Source organism: Idiotropiscis lumnitzeri, chromosome 4, assembly GCF_059441095.1.
Source record: "Idiotropiscis lumnitzeri isolate Australia: NSW breed Sydney's pygmy pipehorse chromosome 4, RoL_Ilum_1.0, whole genome shotgun sequence".
Classification (NCBI taxonomy): domain Eukaryota; kingdom Metazoa; phylum Chordata; class Actinopteri; order Syngnathiformes; family Syngnathidae; genus Idiotropiscis; species Idiotropiscis lumnitzeri.
In genome coordinates, this window is record NC_142394.1 from 4,604,726 (window position 1) to 4,630,051 (window position 25,326).

General features: G+C 40.3%; 1 protein-coding gene across 1 annotated transcript; it reads right to left on the minus strand.

The window, feature by feature from the left end:
- Positions 1-313: 313 nt before the first annotated feature.
- mtus1a (microtubule associated tumor suppressor 1a) lies at positions 314-25,270 on the minus strand. Its single transcript, XM_088294719.1, is given in 16 exon segments — positions 314-1,321; positions 2,062-2,159; positions 2,233-2,349; positions 2,985-3,077; positions 3,622-3,695; positions 3,870-3,975; positions 4,106-4,320; positions 7,107-7,173; positions 10,983-11,191; positions 16,057-16,173; positions 16,612-16,704; positions 17,286-17,513; positions 17,739-17,940; positions 18,128-19,888; positions 19,891-20,134; positions 25,071-25,270. Coding segments are annotated over 15 exon segments (3,756 nt in total). The 5' UTR covers positions 20,038-20,134; positions 25,071-25,270; the 3' UTR covers positions 314-1,092.
- Positions 25,271-25,326: the final 56 nt, after the last annotated feature.

Below are 25,326 nucleotides of genomic sequence, written 5' to 3' on the forward strand. Positions count from 1 at the left end.
TTTTGCTGCTCCTGCCGTTTTGCTGGTCTAACACTAAAAGTCAACAATCTCAATTTGAACAGAACCACAAAATGTACTGAGGATTCATAAATATAATACCTGTGGTAAATTTTGCCACAAAGACCTCCTCTGTCCTTGTTAGAAAACAACAAATTATGCAAAATATACTGCTACATTGATAAGTTACACATGTTCAAAGTACATTCAAGTGTACAGGTCAAATTATGTTCACCAAGTGTCTTTACTTTCACCAAAAGCTAATTATACCCAACTATTTCTAAGCACTATTTTAAAAGAAATCTATTTAATGCAGCAGATTTAAAAATACGTTTATTAATTGCATATTTGAAAAAGCGCCAACAAACCAAAAATACAACTTTGAAAAAGCGCCAACAAACCAAAAATACAACTTCCACACAAATTCCATACAGAAGACTTTTCCAAGTCGACGTGCTGAAGCGAAGCCCTCCTGCCCAATTTTAGCGCTGTTAGGATTCCTTAACGGGGCAGAAGTTGGACACGTCGCACAAAACATACTCAGAATTGGGATTGGTCCCGTGGTCAACAAAATAAAATAACAAGGTTGACACATCCGAGGGGGACACTGGACCTGCAACAGTATCGAGTTGGTGTCTTGCTGAAATGTTTAATAGTACCAGGACAGTTTGTGGTCACACCTTCAAATGTGACTAAAGGTGCAGGAATACACAGCCTGAATACGGCAGGACTGTATCTGAATATGTGCATCAATGTGCATGCAGTGTGTGTGCTGAGCTTCAAAACGAACAAATATCCAGTGGCTAAAAGAAGAAGAAGAAAACCCCAAAAGAGATAATGACATACACGTCCTGAGATGCTTTGACCACCGACCAGCCCCCACCTCCTCCAAATCCCTCGATAGACAGCCAAAGACCATGGCCTTGCTTATTAAGTGCTTTTGTGCATCATTCTTGAGCATGAAAGAGTACGGCTGAAAAATATGAGCCACCCGTAAAGGCTGACACTGTTGCTTCGCCAATAGGTCAACAGGGTGACCTTTAAGATGGACGCCCTCAGTGAGTACGTTTGCTTCCTGGAAGCAAGGGGCCGTCGTTATCTGGGAGAGAAGGGGAAGGCCGAGCAGGCTCCGGAGCTGCGAGATGACTGCAAGTTGAAGGAGTGGGATGGAGATGTAGCGCTGGGGGAGGCTTTCTGCGGGCTTCCGGGTTCCCCGTTGTGGAGCTTCCAGAGCAGCTCTTCATTCTCCATAGACAAACGCTTGTTCACCTTGGACTCCTTCTGGAGGGATTCTTGCAGCACAGCTTGCTCTGTAGACAGTTGCCTGCGTGCCACAAACACATTCGCTTAGACAACATGCTAGACTAGCGACCACACACGTTTACTAAACAAAACAGGAAATTAAATGGTTATAGATAACCACAGTGCATGTTCTAGACTTTCAAGTTCATTCAAGTGGTGGCCACAAAGGTCATCATTCTGCCATTACTTCAGGTTGGCCCACATGGGTACTGTCTGTCCGTAATCAGCGATAGCCAGTTGATGTTGAGAATGTACTATGTCACAGGTAGATGCATCACACAAGCAGACATGCAGCCAAATAAACAGATTTAAAAAAAAAAACAAAAAAAAAAAAACCAGACTCACGGTATGGTGATTGTTGAAATCGAAACACGATGGGACAATGTCATTGCTGATGGGACCGAAAGGTATAACAACAACATTTTGCAGAGTGTCTGCTTGTGCTGCACCTGCATGTGAATTAGTACCGGTAAGTATGTTATCGACATAAATTCGCTGTCATCAATGACGGCCAGACCGGGCCGGTCTGAAATAATGACTGACGTGCCTACGACTGATCAAAAATTTCTGTGATGCTGGATCAATGACAATAAATCCAATGAAGGGAACAATTTTTACATAATCCATGTCATACGACAGTATTTATATATTTATGGTAACAGGAGTAAGTTCCTAAAGCGCAAAATGTACGCGTAACCGTGCGAGGAAGATGAGTGTGTTTGTGTGTGTGTGCGTGCGTGCGTGCGTGCGTGCGCGACTTACCTCGAAAGAGCAGCATATCTCTCCATGCGAGCTTTGAGGTCCTCGTTCTCCTGCTGGACCTTCTTCAGGCTCTCGTCTAACTTCACATTTTTCTCAAGCTGGTGGACAAAACGAGTGAACGATGTTACGTTTGTTTCAATTCTTGTTTAAATACTCTGCTCCAGATGTTACCAGCTCATCAGTTTCAAACATCTTCTTCTTCTGTTGCTGAAGTTGTTTGTTTTTGATATCCAGCACCACCTTAAGGCTTTCCAGCTCTTGCTCCAGATAGACAGTGTGCGAGTCTTTCTGCAGGGAACCAACACAAGAAATTTCGGAACTCCTTAAGAAACCTAAAATAGGATCCCAGAAAACCAGGCGCAACACTCCAGTGACAATTTTGTCATAAGAATACGAAAACAACTTGAGCACATTCACTTCAACTCCCTCAGGGATTAACTAGAATATCCAGAACACAAGCACAGCAACCAATAAAACCTGTTTTAGCTTCATTGGGGAAGATATTTTTTTTCAGCCATTTTCATTTTCTGCAGGTGTACCAATACTTCCACTGTCCATTTCCAGTAAGTTTGAGGCAGTGCAAGTGACTACATATGGTTCAAGTGTTTGTGAGCTGTTGCCAGTGCTGATTTTATAATTTAGCTACTGGCAGCTACTCAATGGTGCGAGGGGTTTAATGAAGTTCCCTTAATTACATGGCAGACTGCTGAGTAGGTTCTGAATCAATACTGATGAGAAAAAGCAGACTCGCTTTAACAAGGCACTCAGAAGAGATTAAAAAAAATCAGAACGTCAATCTTTCTTTTGCGTGTGAATTGGTAGATTGGCCCAAATACAGATCATGATGCCAGCTATTCAGGACAAAAAAAATGTTTTATGATTTTCCCACCCGTGCAACAACATAAACATACAGAGCCCCGTACCTGACTTTCTGCTAGCTCTCTCCGCTTGTTCTCCTCTGCTGTTAGCTTTTCGATCAGGTCAGCGTTTTCCTGAGTCAGCACTTGAACCTGTGCCTGCAGACAAAAAGGCAGACTTTCTTTAAGGCATGACATGGTGACAGGTTATTTGCTGAGAGGGCATTTCATCAAGCCAAGATTTTTTATTCTTTAACAAGTCCTCTTTTTTGTTTCCATTGACATTTCTCTCACTGGAGCCATGTTTCATGCCAGTCCTCATGGTGCTACAGCTCTCCAAGGTGTAGTCATACATTTTCAATAGCAGACTAATGAGCAGATCTAATCTAATTCAGAGGTTAGTTTAGCGAATGGAAATATATCGGGTGATTCCATATTTTTCCCTCAGAATTGATCCTTATTTTTTTCCCCCTCCCTCTGCTTGGTCTAAACAAGTAACTCTGACAACCACATATTTCCCCTTGATTTCTTGTTTCTTAAAGCCCAGAAAGTTGCCATTTGAAATGATAGTTTTGTATCATCTCCGTGATCTGCTTTGTTTCCCCTCCAAATTCAAACAACTGAATGAGGCTGGACAAGGCAAAATAGGGTCATGTGCCCCTCTATGATAATTTGTGTCGGGAAAAAAAACTGTCCAACCTACAGAGAGTGCCGCTTCTGAATCCTTCAAACTTTCATCCAAAGACTCCAGTTGCTGAGTGTGGATTTTCTTGAGCTCTGAAGAAGTTATGGTATAATCATTATAATCATTGAAAAAAGAAAAAAAAAGGAAAAATTCAATTAACCTGTTTAATTCACTAATTGGTCAAGATGAATATCTAGTGTCAAATTTTATACAATGAAATCTCTAAATGAAATGTAGCTTTTCAAAGAATATTTCCACCCACTCACCTTCCAATGACTGTTCATGTTGTTGTTTAACACAGTGCAGCTGTTCTTCATGGCTATGCTCTAATTCCAGCTTCATGGCGTCATGACTTAGTTCAAGTTGTTCCATCTTTTAGAGAAATATGGGAAACATTTCAATGACTATTACGAATATGTTGATGTGCATTCACGATTTCGAATGAGTTTTAACAACTCTACATGAGCTGTCACGAATGGCTCAAGACTCAAAGAGTGCAAACCTGCTTTTGTAGGAGAGCTTTGCACTTGTCTGCCTCCTCCTGGTAGGTGAGGTGGACCTTGTCCCACTCTGCCTGATAGAAGGCCTGCAGTCTTTGCTCCATCTCTTCCAGCTCCTTCTGGTGCTGCTCCGGCAGTCGCCGCATTGCACATTCCAGAGCATCCTGCAAGTCCTGCTTTTCCTTTTCCAGTCGCTCAGACGAATTGGCTGAGCACGCTGCAAAATGTAACGTGGATTTAGTAGACCGACTTGTGATGTCGCCGATGCTCGGTGAGATTTTGTAGCCGTGAAATGTGTGCCAGTTTTCATTAAAAAGGTTGCAGTGAATGAAATCAGAATCTACTTTTTCTTTAATGTCATGGAGACATTTGGGTGGCGATGCTCATACTTGACTATATCTGACAAGTATGGCAAAGTTCTTCATAGCCACAAGTTACATATTTTCACATTGTGAAAACTGTACCATGGGTCAAATACTAGAGCTGAGGTCCTTTAACCTTTTGAGCATTGTGTAAACAGAATCATTTCCTCTGCTTCTGTCTATTAGTCTCACTGTTAGTTTCAACACAAGCTGCAAAAGGGTAGTTGATAGTGACTACTGTAAATCCATAATGCAGCTTTCATCAAAAGGCTACAGATGATCTGAACATCTATCCATACGTTTACAATGTCAGAGTTTAAAGTATGTGAGGACGGCGGGCTACAGAGAAATAAAAGATGACTGCAGGGGTTTGAAGCACCTTCGGCAGAGTGGAATAACCATAGCAGATCTAGAAGCAGAGGCAGAGGCAAAGCCAATGTTGGGACCAGCTATCAGGCTCCGGCATGCAGAGGCCAAGAAACTGCATTCCGCAACCATGTGCAACAGTGATCTGGTCATATGAGCCTTTAGTCTAATTCCGCCCCTTGAAGCAAACGCCACTTGGCTCACATGTCCTCTCTGGATCTATTTTATACGACAACTAAAGTTAGATGCTCTGACCCATAGTATGACATGGGATGGACCTTTGGGAGCAACACAGATAGAAGAAACGTGGTATAATTTGGGATGGGTGGCACTGACAGTATCACAGTACTGGCTGAAGACAATGATTCCTTCAAGAGGAATGTGAGGCCTGCAACACAAAATGATCGCCAACACTTTCAAACAGTTGTTGCTACAATACATGTAGCATGGTCAACTTGAAGTCAGGGTTGCTGACATTAGACAAAAGAATGTGTTAGAACAGTGCTCAGCATTTAATAGCAGTCATGTGTAAGTCCCGAGGCACTTGTAACAAGGTGTGTGTGTGTGTGTGTGTGTATGTGTGTATGTGCATAACATAAGTAGAAAATAAGATTAAATCAATTTGGAAAGATTGGTTTTATCAGAATGGTCAAGTAAGTGGGCAGAAAACTGCTTCAAAACATTTGCTTTTTTGAAGTCCAAGCACAAACAAGAATATGCAGAATTTTGTCTGTTCATCTTCAAAACATGGATGGCTCACTGAATTGCAAAATAGTGTCACCGTTGAATCCCTTACAAATGACATTGATCCATGCGACATATTTCCCTTCTAAATAGTTCCTTGACACCAATTACTACTTTGCCATAAGGCAGGGCTTGGGCGCCATCTTGTGACTTAACAGAAAGATAAATTTTTCAGTAAATAGTAGCTAAACATACAGTAGGTTCCACACGGGGAAAAAACTTAAAAATAGGAAAATTACTGAATGACAAACTGCAAATAGGCTTGTAATTGTGAACATTTCCAATGTATTTGTTTTTCCAATTAACAGTGTACAGCAGTGGCGAAATGAACAAAAAAGCTTGTTGACGATGTTTGGTGTGGTAAATTTTTGGGGCGATCTGCTTGATACGAGGGCGCATGTTCAGTTCAAAATTGAAAACAAGATTATGCTCAAAGCAAACAAAGTAACTAATTAATGACTAAAAAGATGTGTAGATGACTGGTTATAAGAAGACATCATGGCTTTACTCGGGGTGTAATGAAAACTGATTTGAATTGGAAAAATCAATTGGATTTAACCGAACCCCCTTCTTGCCTGGTATCACACCCAATGTTGCGTTTAAAGTGCATGAGTGGACAATTGCGCACTGCTCTCATCCTCTCGGCGCACACAGAGACGTTGGTGCGCACACACACATTTCTACACATTCCTTCCTCACATCATCCCCACTTTTCTTCCAGTTTATGTAGCACGGCCAAGGGTGCACACTCAGTTGTTCTACTATAGTGTGAAGCATACATTGACACACAGAAAAACACCCTCACCACTGACGTGACGCTGCAGGCAACGCGACCAAGTCCAAACATGGGCGGAGTTTACGAGCCCTTTAAATGAGGCTCTTTCATGCGTTACAGAGGTAAGCTGACAAGAAATGTTCGGGTTTTTATTAAGTGACATATTTTCCATTGTTTATGAGTTGAGAATGTGGGAGCAGATTGATACAGATTGTATTAGGACTTCTTTATTCAGTGTTCTATTTTGATTAGAGGTGGTTTGACTATTTTTGTAACATACCCCCGCCCCCATCATGTAATACTGGTTAGGGCACTGTGTGAATGCTAATATGCATGGAAAATTAGAGGGAACATTGATCACACCCTATTTTATGGAGATATATATCAAACAGTCTTTTATGAGACATCCCCGGTATAAATCAGAATATATCATTAATTATTTACTGCTTCTTTAAATTTAATTAACTTGAGTAGCTTTTACCTGTTGTTACACATTGATAAACATGGCAAAAGCTACAGCATACCTTATTGGGTTCTAATGCCAGTAGACCGAATCGTACCACTTAAAAATATATTGTTGCTGAATCCCATCGTACCACATGTACGTTATCAAATGGTCTTTTATGAGAGATGCACAGCCCTACTTACTACCACTTGTCGATTGATGGGATGACAGTTAGAAAACATATTTTAAGTATGAGATAAGTGCCGTGTGTGTGAGTCCAACCACCAAGTGTATGGCCAGGGTCAGCTTACCCAGCTCTCCTCGGAGGTTGACCAACTGCTGAGATAGTTCTCCGCACTGCCCCGTGGCTTCATCACGCTGCACAGACATTAAAACAGATGGAACACAAAGTCAAAGTGACTAAATAAAAATCGGACACAAACATTGGTCAGAGTTTAGATTTCTAAATTAACATTAAATAACAGAAAAACACAACATTTCCATTATTGGAAGGTAGAGAATACACCAGCGGTCACCAATTTGGTTCCTGCGGGCATCAGGTAGTCCACATGAGTAGCGCGCGGGCCATTTCCAAAAATAGCTCATTAGTGATGGGGCATTGTAATTTTCTAGGAATGTCATATAAGTGATCATTTGAAAAGAGTTTTAGATTTAAAGTGTTGCAACTTGGCATTTATACGTTTCATAACTATTTTGAGAAATCAATTTGATCAGAGTCTTCACATAACTGAATGTCATAAAATATTAATAACTTGGGATGGCCTAACAAATCTTTTTAGAATTGATAAACTTATGCATTATCCTGGTCAATACTCAGGTAAATCGCCGCCAACTGCCCCGTTGAGGCAGAGATTTGTCGACCAATTTTCGGAGTCAATTGGGCAGATTATTCCCCCCTCCCTGACCCTAATAACAACAAGAATAAAAATAAAGGACAAAATTGATTTGGGCAAATTTGCTATTTCAGAATTCTGTATCAAAGTGGTAGCTCTTCACACTAATCAGGAGCCAAGAATAAGCACTCAACTTCAAAAAGATGGTGGGCTAACCCTGGAATACACTAACAATATGAAAAGACAAGGATGCCAATTTCAAATGTTTAATAAATGCAGACATCAAGCTCGGATAATACCAAATACAAACATGAGTGCAATATGACTGCAGTTACTGACAAAAGTAAACATGAATAAGGGGAGGAGAATAAAAGTAAAACTTGATAGTCAACTCGTGTTCAGTGTTAGCTTTGTTGGCACAGTTCCTTTACTTCTACCCTGTCAGGGAAGCGGCACTTGCTGCAGTGCTCCTGACCTAAAGGCTTCATGCTGACATAACCGTTTACACTTCATCTACAACTGCTTTTCTACTGTGCTGATCCCTGACTATCAAACTCCACGCAACATGTGAAATCAAGGAGACACACATATTAGAAATGTTAAAAAAAAACAAAATACAAAAAAGGGCAAAGGTGAGCCAAACATCACACCAATATAGAACATGCACAACAGCCTTTCATCTGCTATTCATAACAGTAGCTACAAATGAGGTGTGAATATAAGTTACCTGCTTTGCAGCACAGGGAGCAATGAGACACACTCTGCTGCCAGTACAGCCCATGGCATCAGCTTTTGATCCCTGGGTACCTCTGCCCCCCACTGGGGTTTGGACACTCCAAGTAAGCCAGGGCAAACAGCAGTCCGGGTGGGTGGTCCACCTCCACCTTACATGATCTTGGATTACAAGCAGCTTCTTGAGCTCAGCTGACTGACTACTAAATACACTGCTGTATCAAAAAAAAAAAAAAAAAAAAGAAAACACACACACACACACCCCCACACAAAGGGGCAGGCTTCCAAAGGAAGAACAGGCTCCTCCCTACTGAGGTGAGGTCACTTTAAGACAGCACATGCAAGCAGTCGGGATGGAACAACCAGATCATTTGTAGAGATGATGGGGCAGACCTTAAGATGGGAAGTGACGTTCCCAGGGGGACATGGACAGAGCCATCATTACTACCATCCCCCATTCTGATCCGTAGCAGCATTAAATCATCCAATAAAGCTCTGCAACACTCCCTCTGTGGACCTCATGCTCACAATTCCACCGTTACACACCCTTTTCCTACAGTGACAGCTCAAATGTCCAGTTTCACTTTATAGCAACTCAACTCGGACAATGATGTGCTGCTTGTAGACCAAACTCAACAGGGCCAAACAATTACAAGCCAGTTCTCATCCCACTGGATGAGAAAATTGCTTTCATTCTTTGTTAAAGAAGAAGGGCTGAAAAAAAAAATTCAAATTTTAGAATTTAAAATTTTGGTTTGTAGCTTGTACTAGCACTTATTACTTTGATTTATAAATTGGATAGAAAAATGTAAACATTATTGCCAGACCACAGGTAAAGATGACCCCAGTCAAACAAGATGCATACATAGTACATACACATCCATGAATATGATGCACATCAGGCATAGAATATTACTGGATGGCCACTTAATACATCTATCTTAATCATCACTTAATCTATCAAGGTACAGTTTCAGTGAAATATTATGAATGTCAAAGTCGATATGTTCTGTAAAGTTGTTTGTGTGTGCTGCTGGTTTCACCGCCAGTTGTCAACTACATTATCACACCATCCAAACAGAAGATAAGAAACAATGTGCAGTGCTGGCTAAGTGGTATAGCCACAAGCTCATTTGACCATATCAAGCCAACAGCTGGGGCATTCTCACACTGTGATGGTAAGAGCCATCTATTCTTGGGCCTTTCAATGACTATTAGTTTCCACTGTGCACTACTGCCACACAATAACTGGCACAATTATAAGCATCCGCAGCTTTACCATACCCAAGATGGAATTTATTCATTATCTTAACCATTGTATTGACGATATCCACACGGCAATTGACCAAATGCATCACGGTCCCTAGAAAGAAGAAAACATTTTGTGGCCCCCACCCCAAACTCTCTGCAGAGACTATAAATGCATCAATTGTCTATGAAATTGTTTTCAGTACAGCGCTGCATAACAATGTACCCTGATTAAAACCAAAATTCAAGAAATATAGATCAACTTACAAGAAAGAACTTTAAAAGCATGTTCCCTGGGCTCAGACGCGCCCTGCCTGGCATGGAAAAGCACCGCACCCCCCAAAACGGGGGCAGCCACAATATTTGAGAAGGACTGCTTTAAAGGAATACACAGTGCATGCCACACAAACTCTAAAAATAATACGTCAACATGACAGTAAATGCTTCATGCTTCAAGTCTTTCTAGGAATTGACTTATTGATCATATTAACATGATTGACGACACATGTCTTCAATTGCTCTTGGTAAAAATTTGAGCTGGAAAGAGAGTTTAGTTTGTTTCTTCTACAGACAAAATGTTTTTCGTGGCTTGCTGATGGTTACATTCATGATTAATGTATACCATAACAAATTGTGTTCTTCCTCACATTTTGCTTTACAGTATTTACACTGAATTTGAAAAATTCATATTGATCGTAACCTATCAGTGTTAATGGAATATTGAATTCGATATATAAAGAATATGTTACTGCATGCATCTAATTCACAGAGGATTCAGAATTTGAATTGTGGCTTTTTACAATAATTATGATGGAGATAAAAAGGACAAAAGTTTATTTTAGTCTTCTCACAAAAAAAACATTTTGGGCCTATGACAAAAATACAAGTAAAAGTCAATGTGAAAACTATTTGCAGGTATGACTGGGACAATATGCAAGCAGAAATGACAAGTCTCCTTTCGCAAGGCATAATTTTGTTTTGACAGCATTTAAATAGGAAGCAAGATGTCTGAAGTTTAGCTGTAATCTGATCTGACAGGCCTGTTCATTTCCTTGAAGCCAGTCACATGGCACTGCTCAACATAATATTCAAAACAGTAAGTTTGAATATTCATGCTTCAAAAAAAAAAAAAAAAAAAGGAAAGAAAAAAAAAAACTACTGAGGCGATGAATGTCTGGCTATATTACTAGCATTTGGGTTGTATTACCGGCTTTTTTAAATGAGACATTTGGTTATAATCCTAGCATTGTAGCAGTAAATAGTGGAACTGGCTGTTTTACTCTGAACAATAGCGTATACACAGTATTGGTTACATTGTGAAAAACTTAAAATTCCAAAAATGAAATATCCTACCTCAGCCAGTGCTTGCTGCAAGACGATACTAACGGCTTCAACTCTGCGGTTAGAGGCGGCAAGTAGTCCCAAAAGAGTCTGGATCCTTTGGTCGTTCCCGCCACCCCGTTGGAGACCAGGTGGCACCACATCTGGAGCTCCACTATTGTGTTTTGCTTGGGATATTGGCGGTTGTCGCCGGGAACAAGTCTTGGGCTTGTTCTTTTCTACTGTAAAAGAACACACGTCAAGGGTCGTGACAATGTTCATGATCGTAATCAATCCACTTTTCCATATGTGCAGCACTGTACTGGATATGGACCGATCATTCCACCCTCAACTCGATGCAGTCTTACAAGATGTAGCAAGCTCCACTGTCAAAGCTGTGGATGCTTCTACCGTCCAATCAAGTGCACAGACAATTCCCAGTACTGCTTCACATATAGCCCGGCATAAAAATGGATCCTCTAAATACAATTAGTTTTCCATTTCCTAATTCAATCGAGAGCTCTGTGGACCTGGTCACCAAGGGCAGCATGTACTGCTAGTGCAGTCTAGATTTACATCAGTTTTATAAATAAATCACACACCCAACACACACATACTGTACATAATGGACTAAAAGGATCCCACAAATAAGACACATTTGTTTATTAACATTCGAGGGACCAAAAAAAAAAAAACAGCCACCACGCTTGCATCAGAAATAAAAATTGTTTGGGTATAAAATGTAAATAATTCACACCTGTAAAAAACATGTTTTGCAATGCCCGGTGGAACCACGCAAAGTGTTGCGTAACTTGGCAATGAGGCTAAGATGAGCCAGATCTGGAATAGCAGCTTTCATTGAGTGGAATTTACCGTACCAACTGGGTCAAGTGGGGGGGACTCAAGAGTCAGAGGGTTACCAGTCCACTCAAACAGTGAGTCGACAATTACGGAGTACTAATTCGTAATTCAAAATAAAGAAACCAGGCATCAGTGTTTTTTGTCACGCATTACAGTAATATACTAAGTTTAGGTGGTAACAAAAGTAACATAAGTTACTCTGTGTATTTTTAATAATATTACAGTTACTCAGTCCAGAAACACATTGTGAGACCATCCACAGTCATGGTTTCAAAAATAAAACGTAAAACATATTCAAAATACAAGCTGGAACAAATCCAAGTTAAAAGTAGCATTTTGAATTGTGAAGAATTAGGAGTTATTGTGCCTTTATCAATAGCAGTATGCAAAATGCAGATCACCGATTGGCTGTTAGCTATCAAATGCAACTCAGGACCGGGGTCGCACTGTAGAGATGGCTGTATTAATAGCTTTTCTCATATTAAAGGTAACTAAAGATGCTCATTTCTGCTCTCAATTGCTTCTTCAATCAGACGTGCATATTACTTACGTGATTTTGCCCACTTAGTCTGCCTCTCTCTCCCGCTCGCTCACTCACTCACAGTGGAACCCTCAGTTAAAGGGCCAGTACACAACAGCATTACAAGATTTCGTTTTGCTCGGAGTGCAAATATTTAATTTTAAACAGGCTGTATTCGACCTGGATACAGACAATATTAAAATTATATAATATAAAATATATAAAATATAATATTTGTAATATAATAAAGGGGCGACGGCTGAAAACCCACTTCTGTCCTTGCTTAGTCCGTGCTTTTTAAAACACTTCTCATCCTCCGTCCGGTACGGTAAAAAAAATAAATACATACTATCTGTAATACCAATAAAAATAAAATAGTATACTCATTTTTACACACAGACAGTAATAATTTAAAGAAACATTTGTAGTAATATGAAATATATTACATTTTGGCAGTTACTTGCCCTACAGTGACAAACAATTGTTAACGAGATCCACTATAGCCGACCACATTCAGTTGTGTGCTCGGATCCAGGCACTTTAACACCAGGTCAAATTACTTCCAGATTTACAGCAAGACCAAAACAAATCTCCATATCGCATCAAGCTAATAACTTTGGGTACTGTTCATGTGAAAAGAAATCCAGGGACATTAATACATACTGGTCTGAGTACATTGCTCATCGAAGCACAGGAAAAATAGAAGTAACAGGACTAACAACATGAATGTGTCTGTGTCAATGCAAAAAAAAAAAAAACAATGCGTACACCATGAATGGCAACAATTGTTGATTAATCATTTGTAAAGCGGTCAAGTAAGGCAGCTTGCAGAAAATTCTAATATCAACAATATGAAATAAAGTGTTATACATTGTACAACATTTGTAAATTAGAACAGATTGAAAAGTAGGCTTGAGAAATTTTTATTATGGTTTATATTCAAATTGAAAATTATACACTTTTAACGAACAGGATCTAACCTTAATGATTCTTGTTGCTTCTCAGCAAACTGGTGGCTTTATTTGAATGAGATTGCCCTCTGCTGTCTGCACAGGAAACATCGCTTTCAAACACCAGCAATTATCATGAATCCGTGTTTGTATGCACCCAAGTTTCGCAGTGCAGCGTGATTATCAGAACCAAGCGATTTTCAATTTGCATAACTCCAAACGTAAAAAACTAACTTTAGGGAAAAATGCAAATCGGGAAATGTTGCAGACTGCTCATCTTGCTCCGATAGTAGACGTCAAAGGAAAAAAAACACGAACAATACAATCAAAGTCAATTTGATAACAGTTACTGAGGAGTATTTGTTGGCATGGAAGGAGCCATCACAGCATAGAACTGGTGATGACTTGTGCTGTTAGTCACATCACAATCAGTTCCTTTGAGTTCTTTGTCACCACAATGACAATTCATGGGACACTACATTTGTTAACTACAGTGCCATATTTGTGACACTTGGAGACACATTATAGCAGTAGTGCTATTTGTTTAAATAAGCAATGCCATTAAATAACTGTAATATTTGTGAGATGAAAATAGCTTCTATTTTCAAAAATCTAAATGCCAATTAACGGATTCAACTTTTATGGGAAACCAAACATGTTCTTTCAGAGTACTGATCGACAGTCACTGTGATGGTCAACGTAGAGTCCAAAATAACCTCAGTTCGTTTCAGGCTGAAACTCGATAAGTGGGTCACTCTTTATGGGGCCAATATGAAAGTTTCTTTTTTTCCCGCCCTTCCTTGGTCTCTCACTTATGCACAAACTTAAAATCAATACATGGACACAATACCTACAATGTATCGAGATCAATCTAACATTCTGATCTCATTTGTGTCCAGCTCTGGATGAAATTATGGTGAATGATGTAGTTAAAATAAAGCTGAACCTCCTGCTTGACAGACAGGTAAACAGCCATGCTAAACATAGAGGCACACAGTTCAAGTTCAGTAAATACCGAGACGTTACAAATTTAACTTACCAAAGGCCATATGGCCAAGCCAATTTCATTATAAGAAAAGGAGGTGACTAACCTGCTTGGAAAACCACCGTGTTTTTCCAGCATCCTGACAGCAGCTGAATGTTTCGTAGTAAGCCTTTGGCTGTCAGACGCACGTGGAAATTTGAGGGTGAGAGCTTTGGAGACCATAACATCTCTCAGTAATCAAGGTAGAACACCACAATGAACATATACGATTATTTCCAGAAAAAAAAAAGTTAAATGTTATAATGTTCACCAGAAACCTGAGAAAATTCTGCATGGGAACAGCTTGCCATTCTTTACTCTAAAAAAACAACTTTACCAGAAAGCACCGAATTCACCATGGTAGAGACTCCCATTGAGCAATATTCCAGAGTCCTTGTAAACAATCCTGCTGGTCAAATTGGGTTTTAGTCATTGGCCAAAGCACTAGCAACACTTAACATGATGGTGGCAATGCGGTAGCTGAAGCGTGATGCGAGGGCAGGAAGGTGTGCGTGCATGCTGGTGGGGGGTGGTGTTCACGAGTAGACCGTAGCGATGGGAGGGGCAAGCAGGAATACTGTAGCCAATGGGAATTGTAATCGAGCTCTCCATGCTCTCATGGTGTTAATCCATTTCTCCCTGCTTCAAAGTGAAATTAGCAGAGAAGACAGGCCAGCTCGCAAAGTTGACACTGTCAGCTCAAATGAAAGCAGCATTGCCGAGATGATGACGTAGCTGTCCTCAGCAATCATTGTACAACAATCTCAACTCTGAACAATGGGTTGAAAGTTTTGGTAATGCGACATCCCAAAATGAATAGAATAGAAATCCCTTTATTGTCATTGTACTCAAGTGTGCAACGAGATTAGAGGTATGTAATGTAAAAAGTGTCACGTGAAGACAAAGAATATATATATTTTTTAAATTTTAGATCTACATTGGCCGCTCCTTCCTGCCGACTGCTGTCAGACTTTTTAACAAGAACATTGGGTCAGGCCTACAAACAGGAGGGCATTAGTGCAATTGTGCAGTCCTAGAATGCAATATACACTACTACTGTACTTTCAGCCAAGGGTGTACTTAAACATCGACCAATGATGTATTTTGTTTACCATTACAGTATTCTTATTACAATACTTCTATCACTGTAGTATTTCTACCACTGCAGGATGTTCACTATTACAGTACTTTTATCATTGCAGTACTTTTATAATTACGGTATTTCCTATCATTGCGGTACTTTTACTATTACAATACTTCATCATTGCAGTATTTTTCCATCGTTGCAGTACTTCTACCATTATAGTACTTTTATCATTGCAGTACTTTTACCATTACAGTACTTTTATCATTGCAGTATTTTCTATCATTGCAGTACTTTCCTGTCATTTCAGTACTCTCACCATTACAGTACTTTTATCATTGTAATATCTTTATCATTGCAGTATTTTCAATCATTCAGTAGTTTTTATCATTACAGTGTTTCCCCCTCTGTATAATGGACAGGCATTAGGAGTGTTTCCTTACACTTAGATACGTTTATACTGTGTATATTTGCATGCTTTTTATGAATGTCTGCTGCTAATGTTATACATTAACGGCTACATTACGCCGCCGACTCTGCGTGATCTATATCTTTGCTGCTGTAACACTTCAAATTTCCCCATTGTGGGACTAATAAAGGACATCTTTATCTTTATCTTTATTTCTCACTGCATTGACCTCTGTTGAAGAAAATTAAAAAAAACTTACGGGTTTTGCTTGGTGTTGAACCAACAGATCTAGAAGAGACAGTTCTTTTTAGAGGACCCGCCATAGAAGTAGAAGCTTTGTTGGTAGATGTAGGTGTATTTGGTGCGGCTACAACTGCTGTGGACACGGGCAAAACAATAAATCAAAAAATTTGAAAAACGTTTTAGAGGAGAAACTATGACTATTTATCTTAGATACAAAAGTAAAAAGTAACATTACTCAACACAAGTACCTGGAAAATTCTTTTCGAATAGTATTTGCTATATTATTGGTTAAATGACTTTCAGAATAATTAGATTATAATCATATGTAGCACAAAAAATGCACAGATAAAAGCACGTTTATTCTCAGAATGGCTTCAGAGAAACATTAATACATTACAAATAAGAAGTCTATAGGCAATATTTTGCACACTAACTTTATTATTGATTAAAGCAGCAATATCTTAAGACTTGAGGTTCAGGCATTCACAGTTATGAGCATCAAAGTAAGGACAAGGCTAGCCACATTCCAACATGCACATGATGGTGTTAGTGTAAATGTGTGTGAGCTTACTTGGTCCAGCCCACCTTCCGGGAGTTGGTATGAATCTTGCTTTCAGTGCAACAGTTTTAACAGGGGTTTGTTTAAATGCGGCCACTCCCGAAACTGTCAGGCAAGCAGAGAGAAAACGGTTCAAAACTCGAAAACGACATGTGATAGCACCATCATAAACCCTTGCGATACAAGAGCCAATTTACTAATTAACATTGATTCAGGTCAATTGAAGTTGGAATTTTTTTTTTACCCACCACAGATCGGTTCAAACAAGTACATGCTTTTCACAGAGAAAATTATGCACTCGGTTGGTTGGGGCAGTTCGTAGCGCCTGTGTCACTATGTGCGGCCCGATAATTGTTTGGTTGGAGATCATAGATTTAGATGATTAAAGGGCATAATAAAAGGTTTTTCTTTGCTTGGCTGAATAGTAAATTGTTTTTATGTGACTAAGCCTCAGCATCTTGGCAAATGCAGAGCCATTACATCTTGGGAAGATTTGCCAGCAAGGGATTTTCGCCAAAGTCCTTGCCTTGACTTTAAGTGGGTCATTATTAAGGCCCCTCTACTTAATATCATGTTCACATTAAAATGTTTTATCTTATCTCTGAAAACAATCAGCAGAAGCCTGAATTTTACAGTAATCACACCTAGACCCTGATGTCTCCAAAGTAAAACCCTGTTAGATTTACCTTGTAAACTTGCACCTTCATTTTGATGACTCTGACTGATTCCTCTGCTTAGGCTCCTGGATGGCACCGGAGTCTTGCGAGGTAGTCGTGAGGTAGGAGTATGAGGAGGGCCCACAAAAGGACGCAAGGGAGTTGCAGGAGGTCGTGATACATTCTGATGGGGCTTGACACATGCTGCCGAGGATGACTCAAAGGATGTTTCTCTTGTGGTCCCATTCCTTCGACTCCCTGGCATGACATGAGATGGGAAAACTGTAGTTAGGAGGGACAGAGAATGCTTGTCCCATTTCGCAGGAAAAACTAAAACAAGCTCGGAAAAAAAAAAGGGCCATTTCATTGTCATACAATCTGGTAAATATCACGCCTAATCGTGAAGCTGCTGCTACCGTCCAAGATATTGTAGCAAGCAATTTACACAAGACCTGGCAACGTTATTTTTTTTTTCTTTTTTACCTGCAATCCTATTCTGCTTTGACTGTGGAGAGCCTCCACCCAAATTATCTCCTGGTCGCTGCCTGCTAGACTGAGTAGCGTGAGGCCTGGGACTGGTCGTGGGAGGTTGCGAAAGACCTGACCCTTGGGCTTGGTTTGGAGATGTCTGTCCTTGTGTTCTGCTCTTTTCCAAAGTAGCTGCTCCATCTCTGACAGATTCCGTCTGCGAAGAAGTTGGTGTATAAGTCCCAGCTTTTAAAATGTTTCCATTGAGACCAATGCAACCGAAAAATGTCATAGTCACATCTAGGGAATCCTTTTTGCTCGAGACTTAGACCATTTACAAAACTTATAAATGGTACTCTAAAATAGATGGGTCATTGATTTACATATAACAAACATCTACTCACCACCAGGCTGATCTTATTAAATTCTCTGGGACTTGGGTTTGCAGGAGGTCTTTTGGAGGCTTCAGTCTTTAAGGCCAATTTACTCTGAGACGAGTTCAGGTTTGCTAGCTTAGTTTGTTTCTCTTGCCTAGAAATTGTAAAGGTAGATGAGGACTTAGAAATAGTTTTCCTTTGTTTGGGAAGCTGTGGTGAGGAAGGCAAAGTCTCTGATGAACATCGAGGCCTCGTCTTGACCTGACGCAAAACTGAGCCTGACTTGACCTCCATTTCATCTGATACGTTCGTCTGAGTTTTCTGACCTATCTGGATACTTTTAGCAGGGGATTTTTCGGGGGATAATAAGCAGAAAGTTTGGTTGACACTGGACAGAGCTGGCGAGTGCTCTACTTGTCTTGAAGCTGTTTTTTCCATCTCTTTGCAGGCCTTGCTGCGTTGGTCTACAGATTTCATTGCTGCAGTGGATACGCAACTATTGCGCGATCCATTGTCCACGGTGTTCTCAGGTGAATTTGCGATTGTTAAAACCAAGTGAGCAGCCTTTGGATTTACTTGTCTCTGCGCACCGTTTGCTCTTTTATTAGCAACAGGAACAATTGCATTATTATTCCTTAGTTGAGTTGGAGTCCTGCTAGTTCCTTGAGGACGTTCAGTGCATTTATTGAGCACGTTTGTTTGCAGTCGTTTATGCTGAGGCGACACTGTCACCAATGTTTTAGGCGCAGTTCTTGGCACAAATTTAGATTTGACATTACTCAAGGCTGATTTCTGACAATTTAACTCCATTTTCTTTATTTTTCTGGCAGACAGAGATAGTCCAACACCACAATGGTTTGTAGGGGTGGCAAATGCTTGCTGCTGTTCATTAGGGAATAATCTTGGACTGCCTGCATTTTCAGTGCAAGGAGATTCTAAAGGGGAGGCTAGGATTTGGTTGCCAATGTTTGATAGTGGTGTGGAAGTCTGTTTGTTCTTATCCATGTCCTGTAGAGTTGACAGAGAAGGCACAAAGGTAAGACATTTTTCTGGTGTTAAGGCTCCAGGGAAATGTGCCAACGACTCTGACCCAATACAAACTAACTGTTTTTTATGGTCTGGAGAGTCTTCACACAAAAAGGTCATTTGAAGACCCCCGTGATTTTCATTTGGCATAATCATAGACTTAGGCAAACTCAAATTGTCTTCCTCGGTGTTCAGCCCACAGTTTTTAGACAGTGTGAAAGTCATGCCAAGGTATGGATGACCCGAGTTCTCACTATTTTTTTCACACACATCTGGCAGTGGGGGCGTGGTCAGTATGTTAGATTCATTATGCAAAAGATGCCCGGCAGATGGTGAGGTGGATGAGTCATCAAGGGATGAAAATACAGAGAGGGAGTGGTCCCCCAAGCAAAAACTGTTGCTCCTTAACAACATTTCGCCAGAGCTCATGGAGCAGCTATCATTCTCAGTCGGTCCTCTTCGAGATGTTTCACATGAACTCAGTTTACCTTGTGCAGCAGAAGCAGGAGATATCACCATACTGCCACCTTCCTTCTTCTGGGTCCTATTAAAACTTTGGGACTCCTTGGTGTCTTGATAGCTTGGTGCGCTCAAGCTTTTACTGCAGAAATCAACGTGGCCATTGAGAGGGGTAGGGTGACATGTTTGGTACAGGCTCATGTTTGTGTTAAAGAAAAATGTATCCTGATGACAGCAATTTTCTAACAAGCCTTCATTTTGGAAATGATCAACTGCACTGATGTTAGGTGAGCTGCTGGCCTCCCATCACTGCAATTGGAGATACGACTGGAAGAGTCTGGTGACAGAGACAGGGATATATCGTAAGGACTTCCAGCACAAAGGCACAGATTTATGTCTTTGTGAGCTACAACATAATCATTATAAGACAAGTGAATAGTTGAATTAGACATTGAGGGGTTCCGCCAAGGTAATAGCTTCACGTTCTGGGAACACACACATCCGTTTGGGAGCACTAATCCATCAAGTGTGCTGATCCTCCATGAATATCTGTAGATCAGGAAAAAAAAGGTTACTAGAAATTGTAAATAAGCATGACTGCAAAGCCCCACAATGTTTAAAGAAAAAAAACACTTGACTTCTCTTAATTTCTTATTCAATACTGATAGTTGCACAACAATCCAGGTTTATGGGTGCACAACCCAGTCAACACCATTGGCTGATAAAGAAAGTTATGAATGCCTCGCGACCATCTCTTGCGACCTTTGACATCCACGTAGGAAAAGGATGATGTTTTATGGGGAAATAAGGTTGCATTGTATGCAGATTGCAGATCAACTGGCACAAGCTGTCATTAAGAATGAATTGTGATTCCTTACAGATGCAGGGCAATGTGAAGAAAACTTGCTGACACACGTGTTGTGAATCCGCCAATAATTCTGCCTATATCCTCAACTTGCGCAAGTAAGAAATCTTTCTACATGTATGACTGAATGCCGGGTCATTGTAATCTGCAGTGAGATCAGGGGGACCATTTAGAAAGGTTTAGGTATAGATAGGAAAGTATAGGAATGAAAATTATTCAAAGGCAAAATAAAATATGTGCATGGATAAGGGGTTGGTGCAGGACTAAAAGGGAAGCTACAGGTAGAAAGGGTGGAGGACTTTGAATAGTGGAGAAAAGTTTCATGCGTGGTATGTGATACGAGCATCTCTGCTCGGTAGAAGAGTACCATTTATAACCACGGGCAGGCGTGCCATGTTGCAGAGGTGGTGAAGATGATTCTGAGGTCTTCTTCAGAGTTACCGGGGTGTATAGGACAGCCAAGGTAAGATGCTTTGGGCACAAAGTTAGAGAGACCAGACTTGAAAGATTAAGACCAAAAAGAAGGTTCATAGAGGGATTGAGAGAAGATATGAGGGCAGCTCGTGTTTGAAAGGAAAATGCAGAGGCTTAGTTTGATTCTCAAAGTGTGGCACCACAACACTATACATTTGTATTTACTCATATATATTTTTGGGGGGGTTTCATTCTCTTTTGCTTATCCGAGGTCAGATTGTGGGGGCATCCTCTTAAGGAGGGAAGCCCAGACTTCCCCAACCACATCATAGAGCTCCTGGGTATAATTTTTTCGTCTCTTATTTAGATCCAAAATTTTCTTTTATCAAAGCACACCGTAGATGTTTAAACTGTGCATAATGGCACAATATCTTACAATATTAAATACACATTTTTGCAATGAACGTCTTGTTTTTTTGAGGACCGCTTAGGTCTACATTGCTGTACTATAATACTGGACACTCTGATGGGACTTGAGGAGCTATTTTTTTAGGTGGTACTTGGTGTCAAAAGAAGTCCTTGCTTAGATGGAAAAGGATGACACTATGGCGGCCCTCCTACCGGGACAAACCAAGAGAAAAAGACTGACGATTGTAAAATGATGTTTGCTGTTTCAAAAGAGCATTTGCTTAATTGCTTGCACTAGTGTACATCCAGCATTGTAACAGTAGCTGGATGTCAAATTATTCATGGCCCCACCAAAAAAAGGAGTATTGAAGCACCAGCAATATAACGGCATACAGAACACAGGGACAAGTTCTTTCTAAAATGAGGCAACAGAAATTCAATAAATGCAATGTGCAGTTAGGGAACTCATTTTTAAGTTCGATCTTCTAAGACAACAAAAGCACCATTGTGGTTCGTTGTACCAAAATAGGGTATCAAATCACCAGTGAAGTTAACGAGTATGCAGACTGACTGACATCGTTGTGCATGCAATTCAACTTCAATCGCAATTAAAGAGAATTTAGGTTTAAAAAGTTCTTGCTGTTGCAAATTTCTTTCGCTAGTACATTTCTTATCAAGCTGTGGAAATACAATTGTTGATGAATGGCAATAAAGTTCTGAAAGGTTTGCTGCAGTGCAGTGATCCAGAGAGTAACATGATAGGGGAAAACCTAGGGTACTCAACTTTCTCAGGCTTAGGGAAGTAGCAAACACCAGGAAAAACAAAACTTCATCTGCCCTAGTTATTCTCTTTGTTGTATATTATTCAAGTTCAGAAAATTGATTTTAAGAACAAGGGGTCACTGTTACAGTAACATTAAAATGTTATCATCATCAAATTAGGGTGTGTGGTGGAACAGAACATTGTGCACATGACTACTAGGTGCAAGTTTGACAAGCAAAATTGCCACAAATTAACAAGCAACTACCATGTGAAATAAACAGAATATTCCACATTCTACACACATAATAAATTCTACAACCGGGTCTATTAAAAAAAAAACAATAACAAAAAAAAACAAAAAAAAAAACATGATGCCTAACCACCCAAATCTGGTTGACCGGTAACAGACAGAAATGAAGCATTTTAATACAAATCATGCTTTGGTCATAGTCTGTACACACTGACCCTTCAGTGAACATTATCCTTGTATTAGGAACCACAAGGGCAGTGCACAGAGCTTATTTGATCCAATAGGCTTATGTAAAAGTGTAAACAAGATCTATGGTACTACTATGGTAAAATTAAACATCGTGGTACACTGGAAAAATAGACAAATCAAAGAAGATATCACGGTACGATTAACTAAAGGGAATTGCTGTTTTTGCTAAAAATTCTAATATCTCACCAACTGAGCAAGCAGTAGTTATTGACACTCACATTGTAGCAATCGTCCAGATGCATCTCCCTCCTTGTGTTCAGTCAGCTGTGCAAACCTAAAGTTACAACTTGCGGTAAAATGTTCTGCCTGCGTGCTGCTTTCTAGTGCTTCTCTCTTTGAGGGACCACGTTGTCAAAGGTGACATTGTCTACAACTCCTGGTCGCGGTACAATGGTCAAAGACTGCTCAGACCCAAGTTAACCAAGAAATGAGCACGTGAACTCATCCCAGCTGAGCACAGCGAAGGGGGAGTGGCCGCAGACTGCCAGGCTTAGATGCTTGTCACTGTTGCTAAGCAGCCCAAGTCTATTTTATGAGGGAAAGGATCAGGCAGCCTTTTAAAAACAGATAAGTAAAAAGAGAATCGCAAGGCAGCGTCAGAGAGGAAGAACCTAGTTTGCAAGTACACCTACTGGTCTGGTACTTCCTCAGCCAAGACACTATAAATGATCTTAGACTGAAACGTCACTGTCTGATGACATAGCCTAATGATGAACACACACTGCTTGACACTTGATCCCAACACTGCGGCAGCAGTGTGACACCAGAGTTTACTTGGCAGTAAAGTGTTATTTTTAAAACACAGAATAAGAGAAAAACCCAGCCACTCAAGTATACAACATTTTCTTCTACTTTTCCAAGAGTTTCTCAAATTGTCTATAAACAGATTAAGTTGCTTTCATTAACGTTCCAATTGTGCCCTCTTGAAGCAAACTTTTTTTTTTACTTTGTATGGAAGACTGCAAAGATCAGTAACAGACAGAAAGCTGCCAGAAAAATGTGGCAACAGCCATCCAAAGCAAAAATGTAGGGGGAGGCACCTCATTCCGAGCAGTTAACTAAGGTAGAAGCTAACATGCACAGCAAGTTAGTTCATTTTGGGCGAATAAACCTAATCAGTTAATATCAGCAACGGAACGGCCAATCTTCTTGTGCAAAACTGAGGGATGCAAGTTGGGCAAACTTTGGATGCAAAAGACATGTCAAAGTGGCCAACATTAACAACTATGATCCACAAGTGGGGAAAAATAAAACAGACTATTTCACTTGCTGACCCAGTGTATTTGCCACCTTGGCTTATGAACAGTGACTGCCTAACATAGGCCTCAAGGCTCTTAGACAGCAGTTTACATGGTGGGATTCAGATGCTATTCTGGTAATCTAAGAATCCTACATTTCTGACGTAAAATCCATGCATGTATAGTATCCAACATGTACTTTTTAATGCATTAAATCTTACCTTCATCATAGTGTTCAGAACAAACAGGTATGGACAGGGTAAATCGCGGGAAGCTATGCTGCTTCGTGAACACAGCGATCTGCGTCTTTTCCTGGTACCCCTCACTTGTGTTGTGACAAACACCGCACAGTAATTCACCATTTCATGACGTTTGCTGTCATAAGTATCTATTTATTTGATAATCCTCCAACATGGCGCCGTGGGAAAGTCCAGAGGTGTGTGACGTCACCTAACTATCTATACTCGGTAACCGGTGAACCTGCCTACCCACATTTTGAGCGGCTTGCAAATTGTTTGACGCGAGAGGCGTTTTTGGACATCTCACAGTCCACCAGTGGACAGTTAGCAGCCTTTTGGCAACTAAAAAAAATCTATTTGATAAAATCTGAAAAATCTACAAAAATGTATGTGTACTCGACTTTACGTATTAACACTAGTCGTACTAGTAAATTAATGCAATTGAGTGAGCAAAGTATGGGTGAATCTTGTTGGGGTTATTTGCAGTAAGGTTAATTTTAAATCACCTGTTTCCACACACGAGGCGATTGCCAAACATACATAAGGGACGGATTATCCTACAACAAGTGGTCTCTATGTATAGATCAGGACTTAAGTGGAGGGTGCAGACAAATATCTGGTAAATGTTTTTCCCCCTAGCCCATAAATCATCCTTCGAGTTAAGGTTACACGACAGCTACTGCTCATTTAAACCGAAACGAACTTTACCAAGAAGCTTGATCGTCAAAGTTACGTAGATGATTTTTTAAGTAATTTAAGCGCCACAACTCGCCAGTGAGAGCGATTGGTTTGATGCTAACAAATATGCAACATTAGTTCAATTATCTAAACGGCATCTAAAATTAAAATAGAAATGCATAACAAACACAATATTGGCGTTGGGGCGTTAGCTGGCAGTCGCGTGAACAAGTTTGTGTTGATCAATTTAAGGAAGTACCTAATATTTAAACTTCGAACACAGGTAAAATGAGTGACAAGCGCACTCTAATGCGTGACGAATAAAGGAGTCAATAATTGAGTGGTGTGTAATAAACGTATTGAAATAAAGCACAAATGTACCTGTCAGCGGGAGCGTGCACAAACACCGGGGGCGCGCCGTGTAGTTTTGATGAGGCGAACCCAAATTCTTATGCAGCGTTGCCTTAATTTATCAACAAGCCTTTTTTGTTTGGAGCATTAGAAATGGTAGAAGTGTGTGAGTTACGCTCCAATTTCCAACATGGAGGTGCTCATGTTCAAACAGTCATTTGCACACCTGTGACTCATGCTTTTAGTCCCGTGAACTTTGAACTCGATCCATTTATGAAACTGACTT